The 26,088-nt window shown below is 34.1% G+C and overlaps 1 protein-coding gene across 2 annotated transcripts in view; it reads right to left on the reverse strand.

The window, feature by feature from the left end:
* The window catches only part of LOC150093236 (activating molecule in BECN1-regulated autophagy protein 1-like), a 327,434-nt gene that overhangs the window by 22,848 nt on the left and 278,498 nt on the right, over positions 1–26,088 (reverse strand). For both annotated transcript variants that reach the window (XM_090413653.1, XM_090413652.1), the window contains exons 14-15: positions 23,088–23,371; positions 12,048–12,101 (exon numbers count right to left, since the gene is read on the reverse strand). In XM_090413653.1, coding sequence (XP_090269779.1) covers positions 12,048–12,101; positions 23,088–23,371 — 338 coding nt within the window. The remainder of the gene's footprint in view (positions 1–12,047; positions 12,102–23,087; positions 23,372–26,088) is intronic.

The raw sequence follows: 26,088 nt of genomic DNA on the forward strand, positions 1-26,088 counted from the left end.
TGAAGAGATAGCAGTGAGTTCAATGTTGCTTATTCTAGTATTGTTGCTCATTAGTTGAACAATTACTTCTGCATCAGTCACCAACATACCATATGCATTCAGTAGTTATTCTTTCAAATTCATTCTTTCTTTTATTTGCAGCATAACAATAAATTCTTTTGAGTTGTCTTTAACTTGCAGAGCCAGTTTCTTTTCATACTCAACTTACTGTTCAACACTTAACTCTTCTGGCCTGCTGATTATAATTATCATAACTGATATCATCTTTATGCGCATGATATTCCTTCCACATCATTTTTTTTTTCATATGAATCTCTTGCCTAATTAGATTACTCATCCATTTCACTCCTACTTTATTTATTCACATTTAAACATATTTTTAAACACATCACCACAGATTTTCAATATCCTTGCCATCCAAACATGGTACAGAAACCAGCATACTGAGAATAGCCAGTTCAGCTGAACTGGCTATTCCAGGTGGTCATAACTGCCTGCTTTGTAGTTCAGCATGTAACCTTTTCTTAATGGAACGTTCATAAACTTAGCCACTTCCCAAGTGAGTACTACATGATTACTGTCACCAACCAAGGAGAGAACAGTTATGTTTCTGAAAATTCTGACACTATAATCAGATCTCATTCTCTTTGACTACGAGTTCGTCTGTGATATGATGCTTAAGGAAGTTACTGTCACCAACACATACTGACACACAACAGCTCAATAAATTCATTTTACACAAATTATGGACTCTACAACCATGTTATAAATAATCATTTTAAATTTCCCGATGTTTCAACTTTCATATGAGTATACTTCAACCTTCATATGAGTATATCTGGAGTATATACATATATATATATATATATACAGAGACAAGCCAAATTACATTTCAGATAGTATGCTGAAGAGTCAATGATTTGATTTGATCAATGGTTATTCTACTGGCCTGACTTCTAGTGAAAATAAAATAAAATTACAATAAACAAATGATATAAAATAAATTACCTACATCAAAGCTGTATTCTATATAAGACATCAGAGAAACATTCTTTCATATAGATAGTTTTTACAGTGAAAAATCATAATTTAACATGACAATTGTTATATTAGATTGAGGATCCTGAATTACCTATGGTTCTATTTAAAATTAACTCTTAGGGAGAAAGGTTAAGTGGGTAACATACGTGGTTGGTCTGAAAAGTTCTCGGCCTCAACCATAAATGCCAACACAAGATTTTATTTTTCTAAGTTGGTACATCTGTCATAAGCATTGATGTGAAATTAAGTCATTCTATCAAGTAGTTTTTTTTTATACAGCTGTCGGAAGTCAAAGTGTTGTCTGTATCCCTTGAAATGGATAAAACTGAGTATCGTGTGGTTATAAAATTCTTTGTACAATAAGGTTTTACACCAAAATAAATTCATTTCAAGTTCATAAAAGTTTACGGGCATTCTTCTCCTTCGTTTTTGATAATTAAGAAATGGGCTGCCCAGTTTAAATGTGGCCGTACCAGCCTTGAAGATGATCCACGTGAAGGACGTCCAAAAAGTGTAACAACACCAGAAATCATTGATCAAGTGCACACGATATGGTATTGGATGACAGGCGAGTCAAAGTGCGTGAAATTGCTGAGACTATAGGCATTTCAAAAGAATGTGTAGGATATATTTTGCATGAAGAATTGCAAATGAAAAAACTTTGTGCAAGATGGGTGCTGCACTTGCTCACAGCAGATCAAAAATGCATTCGCATGAAAATCTCTGAACAGTGCTTGGAATGTTTTAACAAGAATAAAATTGATTTTGTGCATTGATTTATTACTATGGATGAGACTTGGATTCACCAATACACATCAGAATTCAAACAGCAGTCAAAACAGCGGACAAAAGCTGGTTGTTCAGTGCCAAAGAAAACAAGGTCATGGCATCGGTGTTTTGGGATGCTAAAGGTATTTTGTTTATTAATTATCTTGAAAAGGGTAAAACAATAACAGGGAATATTATTCCGATCTTTTAACCAAACTAGATGAAACAATTCATGAGAAAAGACCCGGTTTCTTCTTCTTCTTCAGCTTCTCCCACTTAAGTGGGGTCACTGTTGATAGAGTCTCCTCCACACCTTCCTGTCTTGGGCTGTCACCACATCTAAGTTCTTCATCCTCAAGTCCTCTTCTACCAGTTCCCTCCATCTCTTCTTTGGCCGCCCACGCTTCTGCCTTCCTTGCACATCCATCTGCATGACACCCTTCTTCCCACATATTCGTCCTCCCTTCTCATCACATGACCAAACTATCTCAACCTTGCCTCCTGTATCTTCACTCCTAAGTTCGTAACTTTCACTGTTCCCCTCACATAGTCATTTCTCAGACGATCGTTTCTGGTCACACCTCACATCCACCAAAGCATTCTTATCTCTGCTACTTCCATCCTGCTGATGTTATTTTTCCTCAGGGCCACAGTTTCTATAGCATATGTCATAGCTGACCTCACTACTGTCCTATAGATTTGTTTTGGCAATGGGAAAATTAAGGATCTGCACTATGAATTGTGTGAACATCCACCCTATTCCCCAGATTTGGCTCCCTCAGTCTTCTATCTCTTCCCAAAACTAAAACTCTTCCTTGCTGGTCAGCGTTTTTCTTCGAATCAAGAGGTGATTGCAGCTGTAGAGGGGTATTTTACAGATCTTACTGAGAAACACTAGAGGAACGGGATAATGGCACTGCAGCATCGCTGGAATAAATGTATTAGCCTTAAGAGAGATTATGTTGAAAAATAAAAATAATTTTGAAATTATATATCAGTTTTTTCATTGTTAGGCCAAGACTTTTCAGACCACCCGCGTGGTCTGAAAAGTATGTGCCTTCCATATGCTTGGGATTTTTAGACCATCATTATTGTTAAGATCAGGGTGATTGATAAGAATCTCACAGGCCTCCTTAAATTTACGTTATAGCATGTTTTGGTGTGATGTAAACAACAGGTGCTTTTTCAGTGAATTCTGTGTAAAGTGTTCAGGGCATGATTAGAAAGACTAGATTGACCATAGTTATTATATTTAACATGTCATTTATATTTTTTTTTACTGATAGGAATTGTGCGTCCTGTTTCCCCTATATGAGTACAGTATACTCCAGGGTGGGTCAGTGGATTCTTGGATGAGTTGAGTAAGTTCTTTAATTTTGCAGGAGGTTTAAAGGTGGCTTTAAGGTTGTATTTTTGTAGTATTCTGTTTATTTTGTCTGATATCCCTTTAATGTATGGAATGGCTACAGTTTTATTATAGTCTTGTTTATTTTTAAGTGAGGTCCTGTACAGAATTTTGTTGATAGTATTTTGGCTGTAACTATTTTTTAGGAAGATATTGTTGATAACTTTTAATTCACCTTTAAGTGCTTGTTCAGTGGAGCAAATCTTCAAAGCCCTGTTTTTAAGTGTATTAATGACTCCTAATTTTTATGTTGGGTGGTGGTAGGAGTTTTTGTGTATATATTGGCCAGTATGTGTCGGTTTCCAGTAAACAGTAAAGGAAAGACTGCCAGAAGGAAGATGTGTGACAAATGTATCTAGAAACAGAAGTGTGTTCTGCTTTTCAATCTTGATTGTGAATTGTATGGATTTGTGTTGTTTGTTTAGGAGGCTGAGGAAAGTGTCTGGAGGCCATGGGGCCAGATAGCAAAAACATCGTCAACGTATCTAAGCCAGACTGGGTTTTAAAGGAGAAGAATCTAGAGCACGTTGCCCAAAATGGTCCATGTAAAACTTAGCAATAGGGGATGGATAATGGTGAGCCCATGGCTGTGCCTTCTTTTTGTAGGTAGAAAGTGGTTTGCCTCACAAAATAGAACGAACGTAGTGCATGCACAAAGAGCACTGTGATATCAGGAAGGAATCTGTCCTGTAATAGAAGGATTGTGTCATTGATTGGGACATTTGTGAAGAGGGCAGAGATGTCAAAACTGACTAATAAATCATCTTTTTCCAGTGTGATGTCTTTGATTTTGTTTACAAAGTGTTTGTGTTTTTAATATAGGAGTGGGAATGACCTACCAAATCCTTGAGTGTTGATGCTAGTTTCTTGGCTAGGTGATAAATGGGCTGTCTATACCTATACACGATAGTATAGACAGCCCCAATTATCACCTACATTCCTAGGGGAAACAGGACGCACAATTCCTATCAGAAAAAAGGAACACATAAATGACACGTTAAATATAATAACTATGGTCAAGCTGGTCTTTCTGATCATTCCCTGAACATTTTACATAGAATTGATTGGAAAAGCACCTGTTGTTTACATCACACCAAAACATGGTATGAACATAAATGTAAGGTCATCTGTGAGATTCTTATCATCCTAATCTTAACAATAATGACGGTCTAAAAATCCCAAGCATGTGGAAGGCACATATGCTACCCACTTAAGCTTTCTCATCACTGAGGTCTCATTAGTGGGAACCAGACCCAGAGGTAGTCTGGGTCCCACTGATGAGATCACAATAAAGGTTGAAACCGGACTGGTAATGGCCCTTCCCTTAATGCATAGCATTATACATGTCTGCAAGGAGATGTGCTTTGCATTATGGGATACTAAGGCAAGTGATGAGAAGTTATACCCCCTTTACCACGAGTTGCCCCAGTCTTGAAAATACTTCAAGTGCAAATTTTGTTTGCTTACACTTGGATAAAGGATTAAACCAAATATATAATTGGTAGCATAGCCAAGTGAAAAAACTTCCATCAAATCCACTTACTGCAACTACACCAACGCCATCTACCACCCACCACCATCATTAGTATTTTCAAAGACAATCATAAACATCCATGTCCACAGCAGGATTTGAACCCACAGCCTTTTGGCTGGAGAGCATATAGTCTAACCACTCAGCCAACCAGGCCAGCTAATATACTATACTAATATATACTAATTACATATACTGTATTATATACTATACTAATAAACTAATGATTGTTACTTTCTCATTCTTCACTCTCACTTCTTCCAACAACCTTTTCATGTCCTCTCTCATACTGAATTTATTGTTAAATCATTGGTATTTACCAGAATATTATGACCTATTTTGCTTTTCTTTTCTGTTTTTCAATTGCTTGTGTTATATTTTTAATTTTTGCTCTGGGAAAACTTGGCATTATAACCTGCTCATCAATCACATGTTTTATGATAGTCACCATACCAAATAACATCCTTCTTTTTATAATCAAGTTTACTTACCAGATTTTTGTTATTACACTAACTTACCTGATTCCATGCTTTGTTTTCAATTTTGCTGCTTAACTTTTTTATTCTTCCCATGTTCCTCTAAACGCTGCTCAACTTTCTGTAGTTCCCTCATTGTCTGTCTAATAATCTGCTTTAACCTAGCAATCTTGAAGATTAAATTATTTTCAATATCATCTTTAGTGGACAAAACCTTCTTGTTCATTTGCTGTTCTTGTTAGCACTCCATTTCTTCTGCGTTTTTGGTGACGTTTTATAGTTGTATTTAATATTAAAATATCACAATAAAAATATGTTATAAAGACACTAAATACCCTAAAAACATGAAAATTTACTCTAGTATACTATTCTAAGGAAAAAACACAATACAACAGATAAAAATCACCAATTTTACACAAGCACTAAATTACATCAACTACTCACAATATAACCTCAAACCCCATCCCCATTAGACAGAATTATATTTGATACTTTTTATATCAGGGGTGCTTAAGGGTCAAAGCTGTATAACTGAGAGGAGACCTCCACATAGCCTTTAAAGGAATGCAGAGAACCGACCAGGGCTTCTGACCTAATGTCCAATCCTCACCTTCTCGTGGTGCACCCTGTTGAGTATCTACTTTGATACTGAACGAACGAGGATGGGCTGGCAATTTGGGATTTAGCCGACCAAATTGTATTCTTATTGGTTAAACCAAAATAAAAAATGATGGTACAACATGACAAAATTTCATGCCAGCTGGGACGTCGCCCGGTTAAACAAGGCCCCCGTTGTTTTTGCCAGGGAACCAGGGCGAAGAGCGAAAAGTCAGCTACTGGAACAAATCTGAAAACAAACCCCAAATCAACATCACCAGAGTTAAAGATCGGTACTATCAACGTAAGAAGCCTGAATGGCAAAGAAATGGAGCTAGCCGAGGAATTAGATAAGTACCAGATCGACATAATAGGGGTGACTGAAACAAAAAAGACCAAAATTGGTGAGATCTTTCTGAGCAATAAATACAAAATGTTATATTCAGGCAATGACAATCAAGGAAAAGAAGGAGTAGCCATAGTATTCGACACAAAATACGAGGCTAATCTTCTTGAATGGCAGTCAGTCTCAAATAGAGTCATGTGGGCAAATATGAGAATGGGGAACTGGACAATGAGACTTATTTGTGCCTATGGTCCCACAGAAGGTTCTACTAAAGTAGAAGTGGAGGAATTTTTTTAATGCTTTAGAAAAAGCAACTGACACAATGAAAAAGGAAAAGTTGGTCCTTGTTGGGGATCTAAATAGCAGAGTAGGAAATGATTGATGAGACATACAAAAATATTTTGGGAAAATTTGGAGAAAAGAGCAAAGCTAATAATAATGGCAAATATCTGTTGGATTTCTGCTCAGGACATGGACTGGTTATTACTAACACCATGTTCCAACATAAAAATATGCACAAATTCACATGGAGAGAAGAGGCTAGGAATAAGAAAAGTCTCATTGACTATGTTACTGCTGATAGTGATGCTTTCTCCCTGGTGCAGGACACAGAGGATTTGAAATTGGAAGGATCACTTTATCCTTGGAAGTGATCACTATTTAGTCTTGAGCAGGATAAAATTGAATTTCATATTGAAAAGAATAACATGTACGAAAGTTTTAAAGCGAATAAAAGTTGAGCAGCTCTCAGATGTGAACTGTAGACTAAAATACAGAAAGATTATTGAAAAGAAAATGAAAGAGTTTGAGAACAGGAATCAAACCTTGGAGATTCAGTGGCAAACTCTGAAGAAAACATTGATTGATTCTGCCAGAGAGGCATGTGGTGAGGTTGTGTGCAAGGATAAAAAAATCAGAACTCCCTGGTGGACACAGGAAGTTAAAGAGGCAGTGAAGGAAAAGAAGAAAGCATATCAAAAGTTCCTGGCAAATAAGTCAGCTTTTACTCTTACAGAATACAGAGACAAATGTAAGAAAGCTAAACAGTGTGTAAAACTAGCTAAACAAAAGTCATGAGAGGACTTTGGCAAGAATATAGAAAATAAATACCAAGAAGGTGGCAAAATATTCTGGAGGTTGTTGAAGAAGCTTAGGAATGGAGGAAAGAGTGCTGTAAAAGGAGTTAGAGATGATAAAGGTGACATGAAAATGGGAGAAAAAGATATCCTTGACGTATGGAGTAAATACTTTGAAAAACTGCTAAATGAAACAAGCAGTGATGACAGCACAGTGATAAAAAACACTGACCAGACATGCAGTCAGGAATACATATCCATACTTGAAGTAGAAAAAGCCATCAAAGGCTTGAAATGTGGAAAGGCAGCAGGAGTAGATGATATTCGACTAGAAATGCTGAAGTATGGTGGTATGAAAGTCTTACAGTGGCTGCACTGCATAATTCAGAAAGCCTGGACAGAGGGACGAATTCCCGATGATTGGAGTAGAGCTCTCATAGTACCCATATATAAAAAGGGAAATGAAACTGAATGTGAGAATTACAGAGGTATTTCCCTACTGAGTGTTCCTGGCAAGATCTATGCAAGTATACTTGAGAAACGGTTGAGAAGAATTGTGGAAGAAAAGCTTGGTGAAGAACAAGCTGGATTCAGGCGAAATAGAGGCTGTCAGGATCAGATCTTCACTTTACGACAAATAGTCGAGAAAGCATGGGAATATAACAAAGATCTATATTTAAGTTTTGTCGATTTGGAAAAGGCATATGACAAGGTGCCAAGAGAGAAGCTATTCAATACGCTACAGCTATATGGTGTCAATGGGGCATTATATCAAGCAATACTTAGTCTTTATTTGAGTTGTAAGTCAGCAGTTAGAATTGAAGTAAGTACAGGAAGATGGTTTAATGTTAAATCTGGTGTGAGACAAGGATGTACATTATACCCTCTGTTATTCATTATCTATATTGATCACATTATGAAGGAAAGTGGTATTAAACCTGATATAAAAATTGGAGATGTTAATGTCAGCTCTTTGCTTTATGCAGATGATGTTATACTTCTAAATAAAGCTGCTACAAGTCTGCAAGATTCTCTGACTAAATTGAATAGCTGTTGTAATAGATATGGTATGAAGGTCAGCAATAAAAAGACAAAGACAATGAAAATAGGCAGAATCATTGAAAATGTCAACTGTGTTGTGAATGGAGAACCTGTGGAACAAGTAAAACATTTCAGCTACTTAGGCACGATTTTTACTGAAGATGGTAAATTAAATATAGAAATAGACAACAGAATCAGCAAAGCTGGTATGGTGAATTGAATAAATTCATATGGAATAAGAGAGAAATTAGTCGGAACACTAAATTAGCTGTATACAAGACAGTGTTCAAACCAGTTTTAACTTATGGATCTGAGAGCTGGGTCAGAAGTAAAACACTTGACCAAAGACTAGAGACCGCAGATATGAGAGTCCTGAGAAAGATTAGAGGCGTGAACAGATGGCATCAATGGCAATATCATATTAAAAATGAGGATATTAGGAAAGAACTTGACATTGTCAGCATCCAGGAATGCGTTAGCAGAGCTAATCTCAGGTGGTATGGTCACTTAAATAGAATGGGAGAGGAAAGATTAGCAATACAAGTGTTCTCTGCCAGGTTGGCAGCAAAACGACCCAGAGGAAGTCCAAGATATAGGTGGATTGATACGGTACAAAGTGCCTTAGAGGATAGAAATATAAGATCTGATAATGTTGGAGTCTTGACAAGTAACAGACTGATTTGGAGGAAAATTGTAGATAGGAAGTTAGTAATGATGTAATTTTTTCATGTAGTACTGTCATATCCTATACACCCCTTGAGGGTACATGGCAGGAATTTGATGATGATGACTTTTTATATCATTAAGACAATTAAAACTTACAAATAAAATTTGCCAATATTGAAATCAGCATGCCATGTATAGTTAGAACTGTAAAAATGTGTCAACCAATGCAGAACATGGTGAATAAATCAGGTGAGTTCCCACCTGATGAGCTCCAACCAAACCTAAAGAAGCATAATTTGATATCCATCTGAAGGAAAGGGTGAGTCATTACCTACATTAGAAACTTAAAAAACAGTAATCACTGTACTTTCCTGATTTGTTCATCAAGATATAGAGCATCAAGTTTTTTTGTTTGTTTTTTTTTACTGCAACCATCATGTGGTAGCGTAAATGCTTAATTTTGCATTACTGATGTTGATGACAATTATGATGATCCTTAGTTAAAATATTAGTGAAATATTATCATAAAAGTAACTTATTACTTTTATATTAACTTGCTTTATTCTGAAGATACATTTATTATGTCCCAAAGACAAGTAAACCTTAAAGCCACTTCTGCAGCTATCCCAGCCATAATCCTTTGTATTTTATCAGAAATAAAAACCTGAAGTCCTATATCCTATATCCTTATTACAAGGATGTTGATAAATTTATTATCAACCCCTAGTTTTGTTGAACACTTCAGGATCATGGCCTATGTGATAATAACACAAATGTGCTTTACAATAAAATATCACACATAAGTGAAATGGCATGAAAACGACCTAGAATGATCTCGACAAAGGGTAGCTGCGATGAACACAAGCATGGGCCATATATCACATGCTTTATGTTACTGGAAGTGATGTTATTAGTTGCCTCTCATTATGTTTATAGAGATGTGTTTTTTGATGTTAGGAATGACCCTTTGTGAATCTGTAAGGATGAATAGTAGTCCCCCCCATACACACCTAGTTTTACCATTTCTGGTACTGTGCATGCTTTTTTGTATCCGAAAGTGATATGTTAATTTCAGTGTCAGCATGTTTACTAAGGTGATTGATTTTTTTTATGTTAGGAAAGGCAATTTGTATATTTGCAGAATAAAATATGTTATTGGGCATTCTCTCTCTCTTTTTTTTTTTTTATAATGTGAATCCCATACATTGATCACAAAAGTTGTAATTTTATTATACTGATATAACTTAAAAAAAAAAATAAAATAATTTATGAAATATTTTTAAGAGTAAAATTTCAAAAGAAGCTCAGGAAGAAATTGTTAAATTGTGATTTTAGAAATTCCAATCTTATCACGGTTTAACATACATAACCCAATGAAAAGGAAAATAAACAAATGTCTTTGTCTCTAGGTGTTATAATACAGCTTTGTAAATATGTTAAATGTTTCAAATTTAAGAAAAAAGAGTAGTTATCTAGTATTTCAACAAAAGACCACTCACTAGTTTGTGTAAATAACAGTGGAAATTTAAATACTTAATATTTGTTAGAGCCATAAGTATTAGGAGTAATTGAATGACTTGCACAAATTTCTAAAGGGGATGTAAACCCAAAGGTCACGAAGCAGTAATGCGAGGGGGAGTGGTGTGCCCAGGGCAATCTCGTACTGACGGTGCTCGAGAAGGGTAGCGAAGAAAGGTGGACGCTATGACATTGACCCATGTGAAAGCGCTAAGTGGACATCGCAGAGTGCGAGAATCGTCAGGAACCAAGACGAAATTAAAAGGGTCAAGAACCCCCCCCCACACACGAGGTTTTTTGTTCCTGAGCTCCTGATGTTGGTCTCTCGGTGTCGTGAACTGGAGAAGGGTGGCAGCGCCTCCACTCCGGAGGTTTTGATCGAGGCATCGGATCCAGTCCTGTGGAGCAAGTATAGGCCCAGCCATCCCAAAAGGAAAGGTTATGCGCTCATATGCAGAGATCGTAAAAGTTCACGGATAGCACGAAGAACCACGTGCGTGCTTAAAGCCAGAGAGGAACCTATGGAAAATTCGATCAAGGAGAAACAGATTCCTGAAGATCAATTAATGTGATGAACGTTCAAGATAGATAAGTAGAATTTATTAATTTTGTTAGCTATGGATGAAAGGATTTGTGCCACGTTGCGATTCAGAGGAAAGAACATTAATAGTATTATAAAGAACTGAACTGTAGTGATCTTGGGATAAATACCGTAAATTTACTGTTTCCTTACGGAATTGAATTATAATATGTGTTTAAAGAGTGTTATGATAAAATTCAGAGCAAAGAGTGATATTAATAACAAATTGTAAACGACATTGATGCTATCTAGAGTGGTTTGGTTGTGACTGGATTGGAAAAATTATTGCTGTGAATATCATACCTAGTTAGAGTGTTTCTTTGTTGATAAGATTGATACTGCTAATATAAAAATAATCGGTTTGAGTATCTGTATGCTGTTAGAGTGTTTTAATGTTCACCTAATTGTCAGGAACTCTCTTAGAATGAGAACTAAACTAACATGTACTGTATATATATAATTATAGTGTTCAATAAACCTTGTTTTTGAATCCAATTAAGACTATCTGTAATTTGGAATCCAATGCACCTCTTATAAAACTTAATATGAACCTAGGCGGGAAATTAGAAAGAAGAGATTTTGGCCACGTCTGCAAGGTCAACGTATCATTTAAGTACAATCTAGAGATCGCCTCTTGATTGATATAGTTTATTTAATCTAAAAGCCCTAAGTGGTGCAGCAAATAAAAATAAATTTAATAGTGCTTCAGGAGAGGTAGATCTCAGATACTCTGATATTGGCTCGACCCTGAGACAATTCTATTGTTATTCAGAGGTACTATGTGAAAGAGTCTTACGGGTATTTATGATAGACTAAAAGGTACATATATTAGGCGGAAGTCGACACACCAAAATAATGCAAAAATATGAAGAAAACTGGGTATAAACACACACACACACACACACACACACACACACACACACACACACACACACACATACTAAAAACAAATACTGTTACAGAGGACCTATAAAATTAGTTACTTAGCAATTAAATACTTACTACTGGAAACTTGCACTTTCCATCTGTTTCAAGTCTCAGAATTTGAGCTACAGTCTGTTAGTAAAATAGCAAATATCACAAGGTTTAATATCCATAATAATTTGTCACAGGTAATAATTTCTACACAACTAATACTTTATACAACAAATTTTAACTGTTATTATTTAATTGCACATATGCAAAGAAACTATTTTTGTTATGAATTCTGAAGCCAAATTTAGTTTATTATTTATTTCACCTAACTATTTTCTAAAATGATTTTTTTTTTCAGTAATAAAGTTTTTAATAAACAGATAAAAAAAAACTTTCATAATATGGTGCTAAGAAAGGATAATAAAAATTCACATATTTTATAGCCATGTAAGCAAATTTGCCTTTTAAAACTTTCAAGTGACTGCATCTACCTGTATGTGTAGGTTTTCTGTGCAAAAAACATACAGGCAAGTACATTCACCAGCAGTGAATATACCTGCCTGTACCCCCCAACAATATGGGATTATAAAAACCCTATATAACATAACAGGGCAAAATTAATCAGTTCAGATAACAATGCCATAATTACTCAACTTGACTATATCGTTAGCACCTTCTTAGCCAATGGCTACAACTCCCAGAAAATATTAAAACCAAGTCCCCCTTCAAAGCAGAGATTACTCTAAATCTATCACCATCCAAATATCTGGGGTACTTCCAAAAAATTAACAAAAATCGAAAGGAAATATGACCTCACAACCAGTTACAAACGACATAAGAAATTATCTTTTATCCACTCCACTAAAGACCACCCACTTCCCCTAGCCCGACCTGGAGTATACCAGGTCACTTGCAGTTGCAAACTGTCTTACTACAACCAAACAGACAGGACAGCCAAAATCAGGATATCTGAACACAAGGACTACATCCGGTTCCACCAATACAGCCACTCAGGACTTGCTGACCATGCTTTGAACATCCAATTCATTCAAACATAAAGAAAATTTTTATTATACTGTGCCACTCTATGTTTGAAATCACACAATTATTGTGAAGGAGTCAAGCTTTAAATAGCAACAGCAACGTGAACTTACTACAGGCTGAAATTTTCTTACTTATACATAGGGTTTCCCCGCAAGATTCGTATTTTAATGAGCGGTGCAATGAAACTGAAATTAGGCAAGCACAAGAATTAAGTTAAACAAGAACTCTATTAAGATCAATATAATTAGAAAATAATTTATGCATTCTATAAAGTATTTAGATTCTACTCAGCTGAGTGCATCATCTACTGTTAGAACATATATAAGGCTTTCACAATTCTCATCCGTTAGGATTTCAACTTAGTTTTACCTTAAACAACAACGATATTCAGCAAAACACTTAAAAAGTAATTCTTTTTAGTCTCATAGAATAATCACAAACTTCAATTTTTATCAAACACTTAGCTGGCATCATCAATATCTATCAGAGGATTAAAATAGTTCTTAAAAGGCTCAATCTTGCATTTACATATACATTGTGAGATAACACATTCAAACACGAAGTAATTCTTCAATGAAGTTTCTCACATTAGTTTCACAAGAAAAATTTCAAGCTTGACTAGCTGGCTCCAGCAACACAAAATTTGACCAAATCCGCCCACGTTCTCCGAACACAAGCAACACTATCACACGTTAGTTATAGGACAGATATTCTTACCGGTATGATCATCATAGCTTGCACATTATGGTAAACTCTTACAACACTTCTAGGCATTCGATAATCTTCCACTATAGGCAACACAAAACTTATAGTATCCCTGAGTTCAATAACTTATTTGTTAAGACTGGAAAATGTATTTTCTTGCTTGTAATAACTTATCTTGCAATAAATCTTGATCATATTATTATCCTTTCATATTATTATCATATTATTATCGGGTAAATTCCTTTACCGGGTGACAGGAAACTATAAATAAATACGAGTTCGAAGTAAGATTCATTAAAATCGGAACAAGTTTCCAAATTTTTGTTACGTCGTACAATCCCAGCTTGGATCACATCTCACGACCTTCCCACACTCCCTCCAATTTCCTTCTTGGTTCCTTCTTCCTATATCTCATAAATTCTCTCTCTCTTTTCCCGCCCAAACTTGTTTTTCTCCGCTCTTTCAGTTTACAACAAAATGCCAACGTGATCGTTGTACAGTTCCCAACGCTAAGGCACACGCTATCTCAAAATAACTTAGTTTTCTGACAGCAGCCAATCAAATCACATTAGCAGAATCCCTTAGAAATACTTCCACTTTCAGTAACAACAAATAAAATGCATATATTACAGTTCACTTAGGATACATTTACAAGATAATATAAAGAATTTATATAAGATAAATAACTAAAAAAAATTACAATTATTATTTCAATGAACAAAAAACAGTAAGTGTTTAAATTATAATTTACTTAGGAGCAAACTTAGCTCAGGAAATGCAATCCATGTTAAATCATGAATGAAGTATTAATAATCATAAAATTCTTCATTCATAATTTAACACAACTTCTGTTGCCTTTCTCAGCCTCATTTGTGATCCCTAAAGATAGCAATGTAACATTGCCAAAATATAGATAATTATTAATTAAAGTTTTTATAATAAATAATCTAGTTTATGTTGTCATTTCCTAAAAAATTGGAAGCTATGTCTAACCAATGTATAAGCTTATCTACAAGAATTGATAATCATAATATAAGAAGGGGGCTCAAAACAAAGATCATAAATGGAAGGAGTGATGACAAGAGGCCATCCCTGGAAGTTACGAAAGGAAACTGTGAGCAAGAGGGTGAGGAGTGGTTTCTTTGTATGGAGGGTGGTTGAGCCGTGGAATGCATTATCTGATAGAGTGGTGAGGGCGAGAACGGTCAGTGAGTTTAAGGAGTGGTATGATAGACTTTGTGTTTCTTAGGGGGGAACCTCCCCTCGATGAGTCTTGACAGACTTTATGTTCTTAGGAAGGACCTCCCATGATGAGTCTTTTGACTCCATGGAGGCCTAAATAATAATAATAATAATAATAATAATAATAATAAAATTTATTTATAAAGTCTGGTGTTCTTAATATGAGAAAAGGATCTCCCTGCGAAAGTAGAAAATAGATTTGACAAATATAACATACTTAATAATCAGATTGGTTAAGTAAACAACAGTTCTTAAGTTGTTTTTTTTTAAATCATCATCCCAAGCAGAGATGTTGTCAATGAGGTTATTAAATTAAACTTGCCAAGAAATTACAGTCTACTAAGAGTTTATTAATTTTATTAATAAAATTTATTAATATTAATATTGGAATAAGAAAGGGACAGGTAAGTGAAACAGTCACTGAACATTAAGGAAATTTTTCTGTATTCTTTTTTACCTTATACAAATATAGCAAGATTTTTTTGGGAAGCTGTCAGTACTGAGACCACATTATAATGCAAATAAAGAGTTTAATAAAAAAAATAAGCAATTATAACCCTACAAGTTTAGTAAGTCGTCAGGGGTAGTCATACAAAAAGTTTTATAACAAAAGACTAGAAACAATTAATCACGCCTATTAGATGTTATCGTAACTTCACAAGTGGTACACAGAAATAAGAAACCAGAATAAAAGCATTAAATTCTGTATGCATGTTGGAACATTGCTAGTTGTTGCTGTCATGTTCTATGGCATCACATGTGTCATTTCCTAGGTCCGTGGCAGTTGGATTTTTAATGAAAGCAGACCATATTTGGTGTAAGATTAAGCTTTGATTTTTGTTACATTGTGTGGGGATCCTAAGTATTTGTGAGGCTTCATTTAACTTTCTTGTAAAACAATTATGATCAATATATGTCATTTTTGTTTGTTGCCAAACTACTTGATGGTCTGTGGTAGTTGTGTGGAATGAAAAGCCTCATTTATGCTGTCTTCTTTTTTTGATGTCTTATGTGTTCAGACATATGGATCTCTTTTGATGGAAGAATCTAGAGATTTTATGGTAAAAAAGTCACTTTGTACTCATGGAGCAATGTAGCCACATGTCTGTAACATTTTTGATGTAAGGTAGTGTGATTGCATTCTTAAAATCTTGTTTAAGTAAGGGAGATGCAGGATGTGTATTAGGAATTTTGTTGATTGTCTTGGATTCTGTCTCAGGTAGTGCAGTTCTTCATTCCTTTTAATGTGCTTGATATATTATATGCTCTATCGCATAATGTTTTAATCATAATGGATGATGGGTTGAAGTGGCATTTAAAAATCTTCCCATTGTGGAAGGTTTTCTGTTCTTCATTTACTTCAACAAAGATATCAAGGAATGGTTATTTTTTGTGCTCTTCCAGTTCAAGTTGTTCAGATAATCTTTGAAATCAACCTGATATCACTATGCATAGGAAAAACAGAATCATATGTAAAAAATAGTTTACATTTTATTGAAAAGGTAAAAGATATAAATATGAGGGTGGTCTGAAAAGTTCTGAGCCTTGACAATAGATGGCAACACTATTGGTATGATTTTTTTTTCTAAGTTGGCACATCTGTTATAAGCATCCATGTGAAATTGCAAGTCATTCTATCAAGTAGTTTGTTTTATACAGCTGTCTGAAGCAAAAGTGTTGCTGTCTGTATCCCTTGAAATGGATAAAATTGAGTATCGCGTGGTTTTAAAATTCTTTGTAAAAGAAGATTTAACACCAAAAGAAATTCATTCGAAGTTCATAAAAGTTTATGGACACTCTTCTCCTTCATTATCAACAATTAAGAAATGAGCTGCCGCGTTTAAACATGGCCGTATCAGCCTTGAAGATGATCCACGTGAAGGATGTCCAAAAAGTGTAACATCACCAGAAATCATTGGTCAAGTGCATGATATGGAATTGGATGACCGGTGAGTCAAAGGGTATGAAATTGGTGAGACTATAGGCATTTCAAAAGAACGTGTAGGATATAATTTGCATGAAGAATTGCAAATGAAAAAGCTCTGCACAAGATGGGTGCCACGCTTGCTCACAGCAGATCAAAAAGCGCACTCGAATAAAAATCTCTGAACAGTGATTTGAACATTTTAACAAGAATAAAACTGATTTTCTGCGTCGATTTATTACTACGGATGAGACTTGGATTTACCATTACACATCAGAATCCAAACAGCAGTGAAAACAGTGGACAGAAGCTGGTTGTTTAGTGACAAAGAAGACAAAGTTGGTTCCACCAGCATGAAAGGTCATGTCTTTCGCAATGCTAAATGCATTTTGTTTATTAATTATCTTGAAAGTAAAACAATAACCGGGGAATATTATTCCAATCTTTTAACCAGACTAGATGAAATAATTCGTAAGAAAAGACCTGGCTGGCAGAAGAAAAAAAATCATCTTTCATCAGGACAATGCACATGCTGACAAAGGTGTTTTGGCAATGGGAAAATTAAGGGATCTGCACTATGAATTGTTGTAACATCCACCCTATTCCCCAGATTGGGCTCCCTCTGACTTCTATCTCTTCCCAAAACTAAAACTCTTCCTTGCTGGTCAGCATTTTTGTTTGAATCAAGAGGTGATTGCAGCTGTAGATGGCTATTTGGCAGATCTTACTGAGAACCACTACAGGGACGGGATAATGGTGCTGGAGCATCGCTGGAATAAATGTATTAGTCTTAAGGGAGATTATGTTGAAAAATAAAAATAATTTTGAAATTATAAATTCGTTTTTTTCATTGTCAGGCCGAGAAATTTTCAGACCACCCTTGTATAGTCTTCCAAAAGTTCATAAACCAGGTATTCCATTAAGACCAGTTGTAGACTGTATAGGTTGCCCCCTTTTAAAATTTCAAAATTTTTATCAAATTTACTCACTTTTTCAACTAGATGAACGGCTACTTATATAAAAATACTTTGGATTTCAAAAATAGATTTTCGGATCTTCATTTGAATGGTTTGGATATTATGATTAGTTTAGATGTTGTTTCATTATTTACTAATGTTCCTTTATCTGACAGCATTGAATTACTACAAGAATTTCTTTCAAACATTGTTAAAAGATTTGATTTTGTAATACATTCTGATTATTTTTCCTTTAAAAACAAGTGATATCAACAAATCGAAGGAACAGCACCGGGCAATCCTCTTTCTTCTGCTATCGCCAACTTCTTTATGGAGCATTTGAACAACGTATTTTTGACAACATTTCACCTAGACCTACTCATTAGTTCAGATATGTAGATGACATTTTTGCTATCTGGAATGGCTCTTCTTATGAATTACAACAGTTTCTCTCTAAATTAAATGAACTTCATCAAAGGATCAAATTCGCTCTAGAGGAAAAAAGTAAGTTAGCCTTTTTAGATCTTTTAATTCTTCGCCAACCAGATGATAACTACATTTCTCTGTTTTTAGGAAGAAGACTCATACAGGCCATTATATCCATACGAATCTCATCATCATCCCAGTCAAAAGGCTGGAACTATTAAAACACTGATTCATCGGGCCCACTCATTACGTTCTTCAGATAAGTTATTACAGAAAGAATTGCAACATATTTTTTCAACTTTTTTTTTTTATCTAATAGTTATAAGAATTATTCATGAAAAGAGCTTTTAGCAGTTTTGGTATTTCTACCTCTTCAAATACATAAGAAATAACTCGTATTCCTATTCCTTATGTGCAAGGCATTAGTGAATGCACAGCAAAAGTTTTAAAACCACTAGATATTTTTGTTGCCTTTCGTCCAATCAGAAAAATCTCCACCTTTCTCACTTCCCCAAAGGACAAGCCTCTCAATCATCCAGGTGTCTACCAGATTCCTTGCTCTTGTGGGTTATCTTATTTTGGACAAACAGGTGAATCTGCTTTTATTTGGCTAGAAGAACACAAGTCTTATATTGAATACCTTGAACCTGAATAGTCTGGACTTGCACAGCATGCCATCAACACTAGACAGAGTTCATTGGAACAAGACAGGAGTCTTTTCCAAATGTCAGTTCCTCATGGAATGGCTTTATAAAGAAACACATGAAATTTTGTTTCACATGTTTCTTTATAAAGCCATTTCAAAAAAGTACTTTTATAAAGCCATTCTAAAAAAAAAAGTACTATTGCCCACAAAGAGGATAGACATAGACCAATGGTCTATGTCTATCCTCTTATCACACCTGATTGACCCGGTTTCTAGACATGTTAAATATTATTTAATGACTGAAGTCCGAGATAATAGAGAAACAAGTAAATTTAATATAACCACACAACTAGTTTCATCAAAATGCTGACTTCGTCAGGTGTGATAACATAAAAAGTAAATAAAAGACTGTAAATTTCTGTTGTAATGGTACAATGTTTTTTATGGTCTTTTATTTACTTTTTATATTATCACACCTGACGAAACTAGTTGTGTGGTTATATTAAATTTACTTGTTTCTCTATTATCTCTGACTTCAGTCATTAAATAATATTTAACATATATATATATGCACATATTATTTTATTTTATTATTTTTTAATAAGTTAGGAAATTTAATGACGTTTTTTTAGTAATCTTACAATAGCAACTTAGGTGGTGCATTTGAAATTGTCAGTTATTGTTCTATCAGCTTTGTACTGAAGATGCCTGTGATACTCAGGTGAATATTATACTAATAAATAATATTTTACGTGAGTTAATTCCAGTATTATATTTATTTAAATTTTCTACTACTATTGTGTAACTTTATGTTCCATTTAACAATCTCTGAAAGTAATTCTAGACATCTAGAATATCTTTACTTTCAGTTTTCATGTCACATTTATCATTTCTGATTCTTTTATACTCTTTCCTCCATTTCTACACTTTTTTTTTTTTTTGCAACAGCTCCCCCCCCCCCTTTCCCTCCACTCCAAGGAGTTGTCATCTACTAAATATTTATTAGGGTTTATACAAAAACCAACTTTTGAAAAAACCAGTTTTCGAATTTTACAAAAAACAAAACAAAACAAAACAAAAAATAATTAAAACATTAAGCAAATTTATAACTATTTAAAAATTTTTCACTTTATTTAATATTTATGGAACTACAAAAATATAACAAAATAAAATATACTCCATACAAAACCAAATTAAAAAAAAAAAAAAACGAAAATAACTAAAAGACATACAAAATATAAAATATAATTTTTTATTTCATTTAGTATTTTTCTTCAGGAAATATGATTTCAAAAAACATAAAATGTCTACTGAACGATTACTTAATCTTGTTCTTATTCTAGATATAAAATTGCCTGCAACAGAAAATACTCTCTCACTGGCTACTGAACTTTATTTGATAATTTTCGGGCATCAAATAATAAATCTAAATTCTTTGTTCTTTTATTTGTTGCCTCAAATACTGAAAATTGGGTCTTCAGATTTGATATTATTTCTTCAGGTTCCTCAAGAAACCTATGAATTTATTTTCCATGGCTTCTTTTAGAGTATTGCACTGATTAACAGTTTCTCAGTCTCTGATATATTCATCGCCAGAATCTGTTTCCATACAAGAATTTGGATATATTCTAGACAATATTATTTCAGATAACTTAATAATATCGAGTTTTGAAGATAGTGAAAATACACCAGATTTCTTTGTTGAAATGGTTTGTGGATTTTGCAAATATAGTAAAAGGGTTACCAATCCAACTTGTCTTCTTTCTTGAATTCGTACTTCTAAAGCATTCAATAATTTGGTGCTAATTTCAGTCTTTAAATTTTTAGTTCGTTTAGCAGAAATTCAAATATGCCTTCACTTGTTAATAAATTGGCATCTTGCCACCCTAAGGATTCAGCTGCTATATGTACTGGTCCCAACACTTTAAGAAGTTCCATGATTTTAGGATATTGAGCATCATTCCACATATGAGAATCACCAAAATTATTCAAAGCTAAAACAACATATTCTTTTAATGTTATAAATCTTTCAATCATGGCCTCTAAACTATTCCATCTCGTTTGGCAGTCAGGAATCAGACTTAATTCCTTTCATTTTCCTCGTTTTACATAATTCAGAAGGATGCTATCTCTTAAGGGAGATTTTCTTAAAAATTTGCAAATTTTTCTAATTTGGGAAATTGATTGTTTGTAATTGTCAGACAACGTAGGGAATCCACAGTCATTATCTAAATCAAGAGAATTTAAAAAATCCTTGCCACACTCATCTTCACACTCTACATCATCTTCCGATTCTAAGGCTGCCACATAGAATAGCATAATAGAATGCATTTGTGGATTTGCATGTCACATATTCGCCTGGCTCATGAAGATTAATTTTACTATGATAAGCTTGTGCCCGAGTAAATTTCAAGTCAAAATGTTAACGTTTTTAATTAAATAATTAATTTTTACATATTACTTCTAATATCTAAAACTGGTTTTCGAATTTTACAAATTTATCCAAAAAACCAGTTTTTAAAAACCGACAAACCTTAATATTTATCTTCTATATTCTTACCAAAGTCTTCCCATGGTTTTTGTTTAGGTACATTTACAGATCTGCTTCACTTTCTTATGTTTTTTGTGTATTCTGTCAGAGCACAATGCTAGCTTACTTGCTAGAAAGTTATGTTATGTGGTTTTCTTTTTCATAACTACCTCTAACTTACATGGAGTTCTATTTTTTTTTTTTTTTTTTATTCTTGCAGACAACTTCATGTCTCTCAGGCCGAATCAACTGATGTTTTCTTCAATATATCAATGATTCTTCAAGGTTTGATAATTGTTTTTAAATTCTCTCTCTGATGCTGTTTTTTCCCCCAGTAATATTTGTATATTTGAGTATACAGTTCACTTCTGAAAGCTGCTCCACTCTGATTCTTTTTATACTTTTCTTAAAAACTCATTTTCACCTTCTTCAAAACTAAATGGTGATCAATTCCCATTTTAAATACCCTTTAAACTCGTATTCTTAACCAGCACGTAGATATCACTCTCGATAAACACAGCTAATGAGGCTTTTCTTATTTCTTGTGTCTACTTTATCTAAATCTGTGCACATCTTATGGTGGAGCATTGTAATGGTAATGATTAGTCCATCTCCTGAAATGAAATTCTGTAGATGTTCTTTCCAATGATGTTGCTTAAATCTTCAATAAGGACTAACTTTTCCTTTTTTTTATGTCACCTGTTCATTGCTATTTCTTTTCCTTAAGGAACCCTATGTGCAGCCATAGGCACAAATAAGTCTCATCCAACTCCTCATTTTGATGTTTCCCCATATCACTATTTGAAATTGCCTACATTGCTCAAGAAGATTTCCTTCATGCTTAGTATTGATATCACATCATGTGATTGCTATTTAGAAGACTCTCCTCACCTATTTTTGTCTTGTTACATTAACACCAATTATGTCGATTCCTTCACAACATGCCAAATTATTCTGGTAACACAATTCAGGTTCTTTGTGTCAGTGTGATATTAACAAATGTTATTTGTGTGTTGGTTTTGATACATGCACCATTTCAACCTCTGCTTTTAGCAGCCTGCACCTATAAAAATGAATCTTATCTTTTTTTTTTTTTTCAATCTATTCCTATATTTCCTTTTTATGTTAGCGTTAACTGTATATTTCTAATTATTCACTGGAGAAGCCCTCTTCCAATACCCGGTTTCACTTTTTTTATTTATTTCTTTGCAATTTAATCATGATTAAATGATTCAGACAGGTAATCCTTTATCCAAAAGTTCTGTTTCGAATTTTAATAAACTTCAACAGGGAAAACCTTCCATATAAGATTTTCCTTTCTAATAAAGAAATATCATTCAATTTTATTATTAATCAATAATAATAAAACTGAACAATATTTCTTGCTTTCCAAAAAAGGAATTACAAATAATCCACTTCATCACCACAACTAAGATTGAAAGTCATATAACCATGTGTGATCAATTTTTCTGAGTTTACATGATTTTAAATTCAAAAATTTTTCCACAGTTTAATAAATACACGATCTTCAATTTTAACAATTATACAAGCAATCTTAGGACAGAATGAAATGAACAGAAATAGTGAAATGGAATGATTTTCATAAAATAAAATGGCAATCAACTGATAAAAACTTGGAAATGATTAAGCTTACCTCTCTTTCTACACTGGACAAATAAAGGCGAGAAGAGGCTAATCCCACTACAATATAATGTCCAAGAGGAGAAAAACTGACTGAAATGGCATTAGGTTCAAAGCCCCATGTATAAAGACATTGGCCAAGAGTAAGTGGAGTAAGTGAATAGATGGCAAGCATAGCAGAGTTAGCCAAAATTGCTGTTGCTGGTACTAAAGCTGCTAAGAGTTCCCCATCACTGGAAATGTCTATACTGGCATCATTATGGATTTTGCATTTCCTTACCACAACATTCTTCTTTTCTAAAATAAAAATAATAGATCAGGGTTACTATAATCTGTGTGTGTTTTTTGGGGATTATAAAGGGCTACTGAACTTTGGGGGGAAAGAGATAGCATGAGAGATTAAATGAAGCTACATAACACACACAAAACATTCCTTAAATATGTATATGCTAAACCCAATTTTTGTCTTATTCATCAATAGTTTCATGGCAACTTGAATGAAAATTAGTATTAATAACTACTTATTTATAATTTTTTTTTTTAGTATGTATGTATGTAACCATTTTATGTTTAACTACAAATCTCTATGGCCTTTACAAGTTAATTTTCATGTAGATTGACAAGAAAGTCAACTGCTAATGTTTAGTTAGCAGTTAACATAATAAAAGTAGTACAAAGAACTTTTTGTATAATTTTTTGTCACTCCACACACACAGACAGACAGACAGAGCACGAGAGAGAGAGAGAGAGAGAATGAATGAGAAAGCTCTCAATTATTCAAGTGTATTGAGAAATCCATTATTTGATTTGGTTTGGTTATTTGAGGGTTAGATAATTGAAAGATCATTATATACAGGTATCCTTCGATTAACGCGGTTAATTAATCCCCCAATGTTATTACCGCGTTAATCAAATATAATAATCAATGATAATAATTGCAATTCGTCCATGATTGATTACTGTATTAATAATTCGTTTTATATGGTACTCTTTTAGGAAAGATAAATTTTTTTATCAAAAAAGTAATCAAGTGTTTGAAGAGTTTTAGTTTTTTTCCTATCAGCATAAATACTATGATAACAAGCAAAATGATTCTCCAGACCTCGGCAAACAAGCATTCTTCGATTAACATCTGGATCCATATCCATTACTTTCTGCTTAAGCGATTCTAAAGCTCTGAAATATTCCATCCAGTTCTTTGATTGTTAACTCCTTTGGAACCTCATCTTCACATTCTATTTGTTCATTGTCTTCATCATGCGCATTGTTGTTCAATTTCAAGAAGATCATTGTCACTGAAATCTTTTGAATTTGAATCCAATAATTCTTTAACATCTTCTGCATCAATACCAAGGTCTTCACCAATTGCAACTATTTCTTCAATCACATTGTTCAGAGGATTTTGAAAACAACCTAAATCATTAACGTAGTAATGCGCTAATGACTTAGGTTCTTCTGGTTTTGCTAGAAGTTTTTTCCAAACAGCTTTCATACAGATAGAAGACACTTGCTCCCACGAGGCATGAATGTTTTCAGTTGCGTATTTAATGTTACATTTTTTTCAAAATTCTTGGAGCATAATCGCATTTTCTCCCATTGTTGTTTCTACTGCCTTTGAGAATGTCTTTTTAAGAAAATAGGCTTTGAAAGTTGCAATGACACCCATGTCCATAGGTTGTAGCAGTGATGTTGTATTTGGTGGGACAAATAAAACTTTCACATTCTTATAAAGATCATTAAGAGAATTTGGATGACCAAGTGCATTATGTAAAAGCAAAAGAGCTTTGAAAGCTAAGTTATTTCTCTTGCAATAAGCTTCAACTGCTGGGCAAAAATAAGACTTAAACCAATCTTCGAATAGACTTTGGGTAACCCAAGCCTTCTGATTCACCTACCAAATTACAGTTGAAGAGTTCTTGTTACATCCTTTTAAAGCCCTTGGGTTCTGAGTTTGATAGACAAGCAGCAGCTTCAATTTAAAATCTCCATTAGCATTCCCTCCAAGCATAACAGTTAAGCGATCTTTTGATACTTTATAGCCATGCTTCACTGCTTCTTTTTTTGATATAAAAGTTCTGGATGATATTTTTTCCAACAGAGGCCAGTTTCATCTACATTGAAAATTTGGCGGTAATCGTAATAATTTTCTTCGATAATTTTCTGCAGCTCAGCAGGAAATGTGGCTGCATCATCTTTATCGGCACTTGCAGTTTCACCTGTTATTTTCACATTCTTTAGTCCAGCCTAGATTTAAAATTTTCAGACCAGCCTTTGCTAGCTGCGAATTTTCAATTGTCTTCTTTATATTTAGTCTCTTTAAGTGTTGAAAACAGGCTTAGAGCTTTTGGCCTTGTTATTATAGGCAATAATTGGAATTCTCTTTTGATTGCAGTCTTCCAGTCAAATAATCAACCGCTCTTCCATTTCAACCATCAAAGCACTCCAGTTACGTGTGCATTGCATACTTGAAGATGCAACTTTACCTTGCTTAAAATACTCATCAGTTTTGGAGAAAATAGTCTGTATTGTAGACTCATTAAAACCAAATTCGCTTCAGATCTTACTTTTACTTTCATCACATTTAAATCTTTTAATTATATCAAGTTTTGTATCTAAGGTAATTACTTGCCTCTTCTTTTTTTCACTTAACGATCCAGTTGTGAGATTGCTCTTATTCTTCAACATGATTAATGGGCTGTTACGAAGAAGTAATTTGTAGATATGTACAGCAGAACAACTGGAACTTGTAATACATCCACTCTTAATGCTGGCACTCAGGCTCAGGGAGCACGGCTGCGTGGGAGGAATGACGTCATCATGCTCACGCCATGAGGCTTGCATGTTTTTGTGTGGTAAATTTAAAGGAGCATTAATCAAAACTCTTGCCGCAGTTAATTTTGCCACGATAATTAAAACCACGTTAAGCAAGGGATACCTGTATATGAATTTTTTTAAAACTTATTCTTGGAACCTTGGAATGAAAAAAGGAGCAAACTTTTCAAATAGGTGTTTTT

Source organism: Typopeltis vanoorti, chromosome 24, assembly GCF_054136105.1.
Source record: "Typopeltis vanoorti isolate ZY-2024b chromosome 24, IOZ_Tvanoo_1.0, whole genome shotgun sequence".
NCBI classification, from domain to species: Eukaryota; Metazoa; Arthropoda; class Arachnida; order Uropygi; family Thelyphonidae; genus Typopeltis; species Typopeltis vanoorti.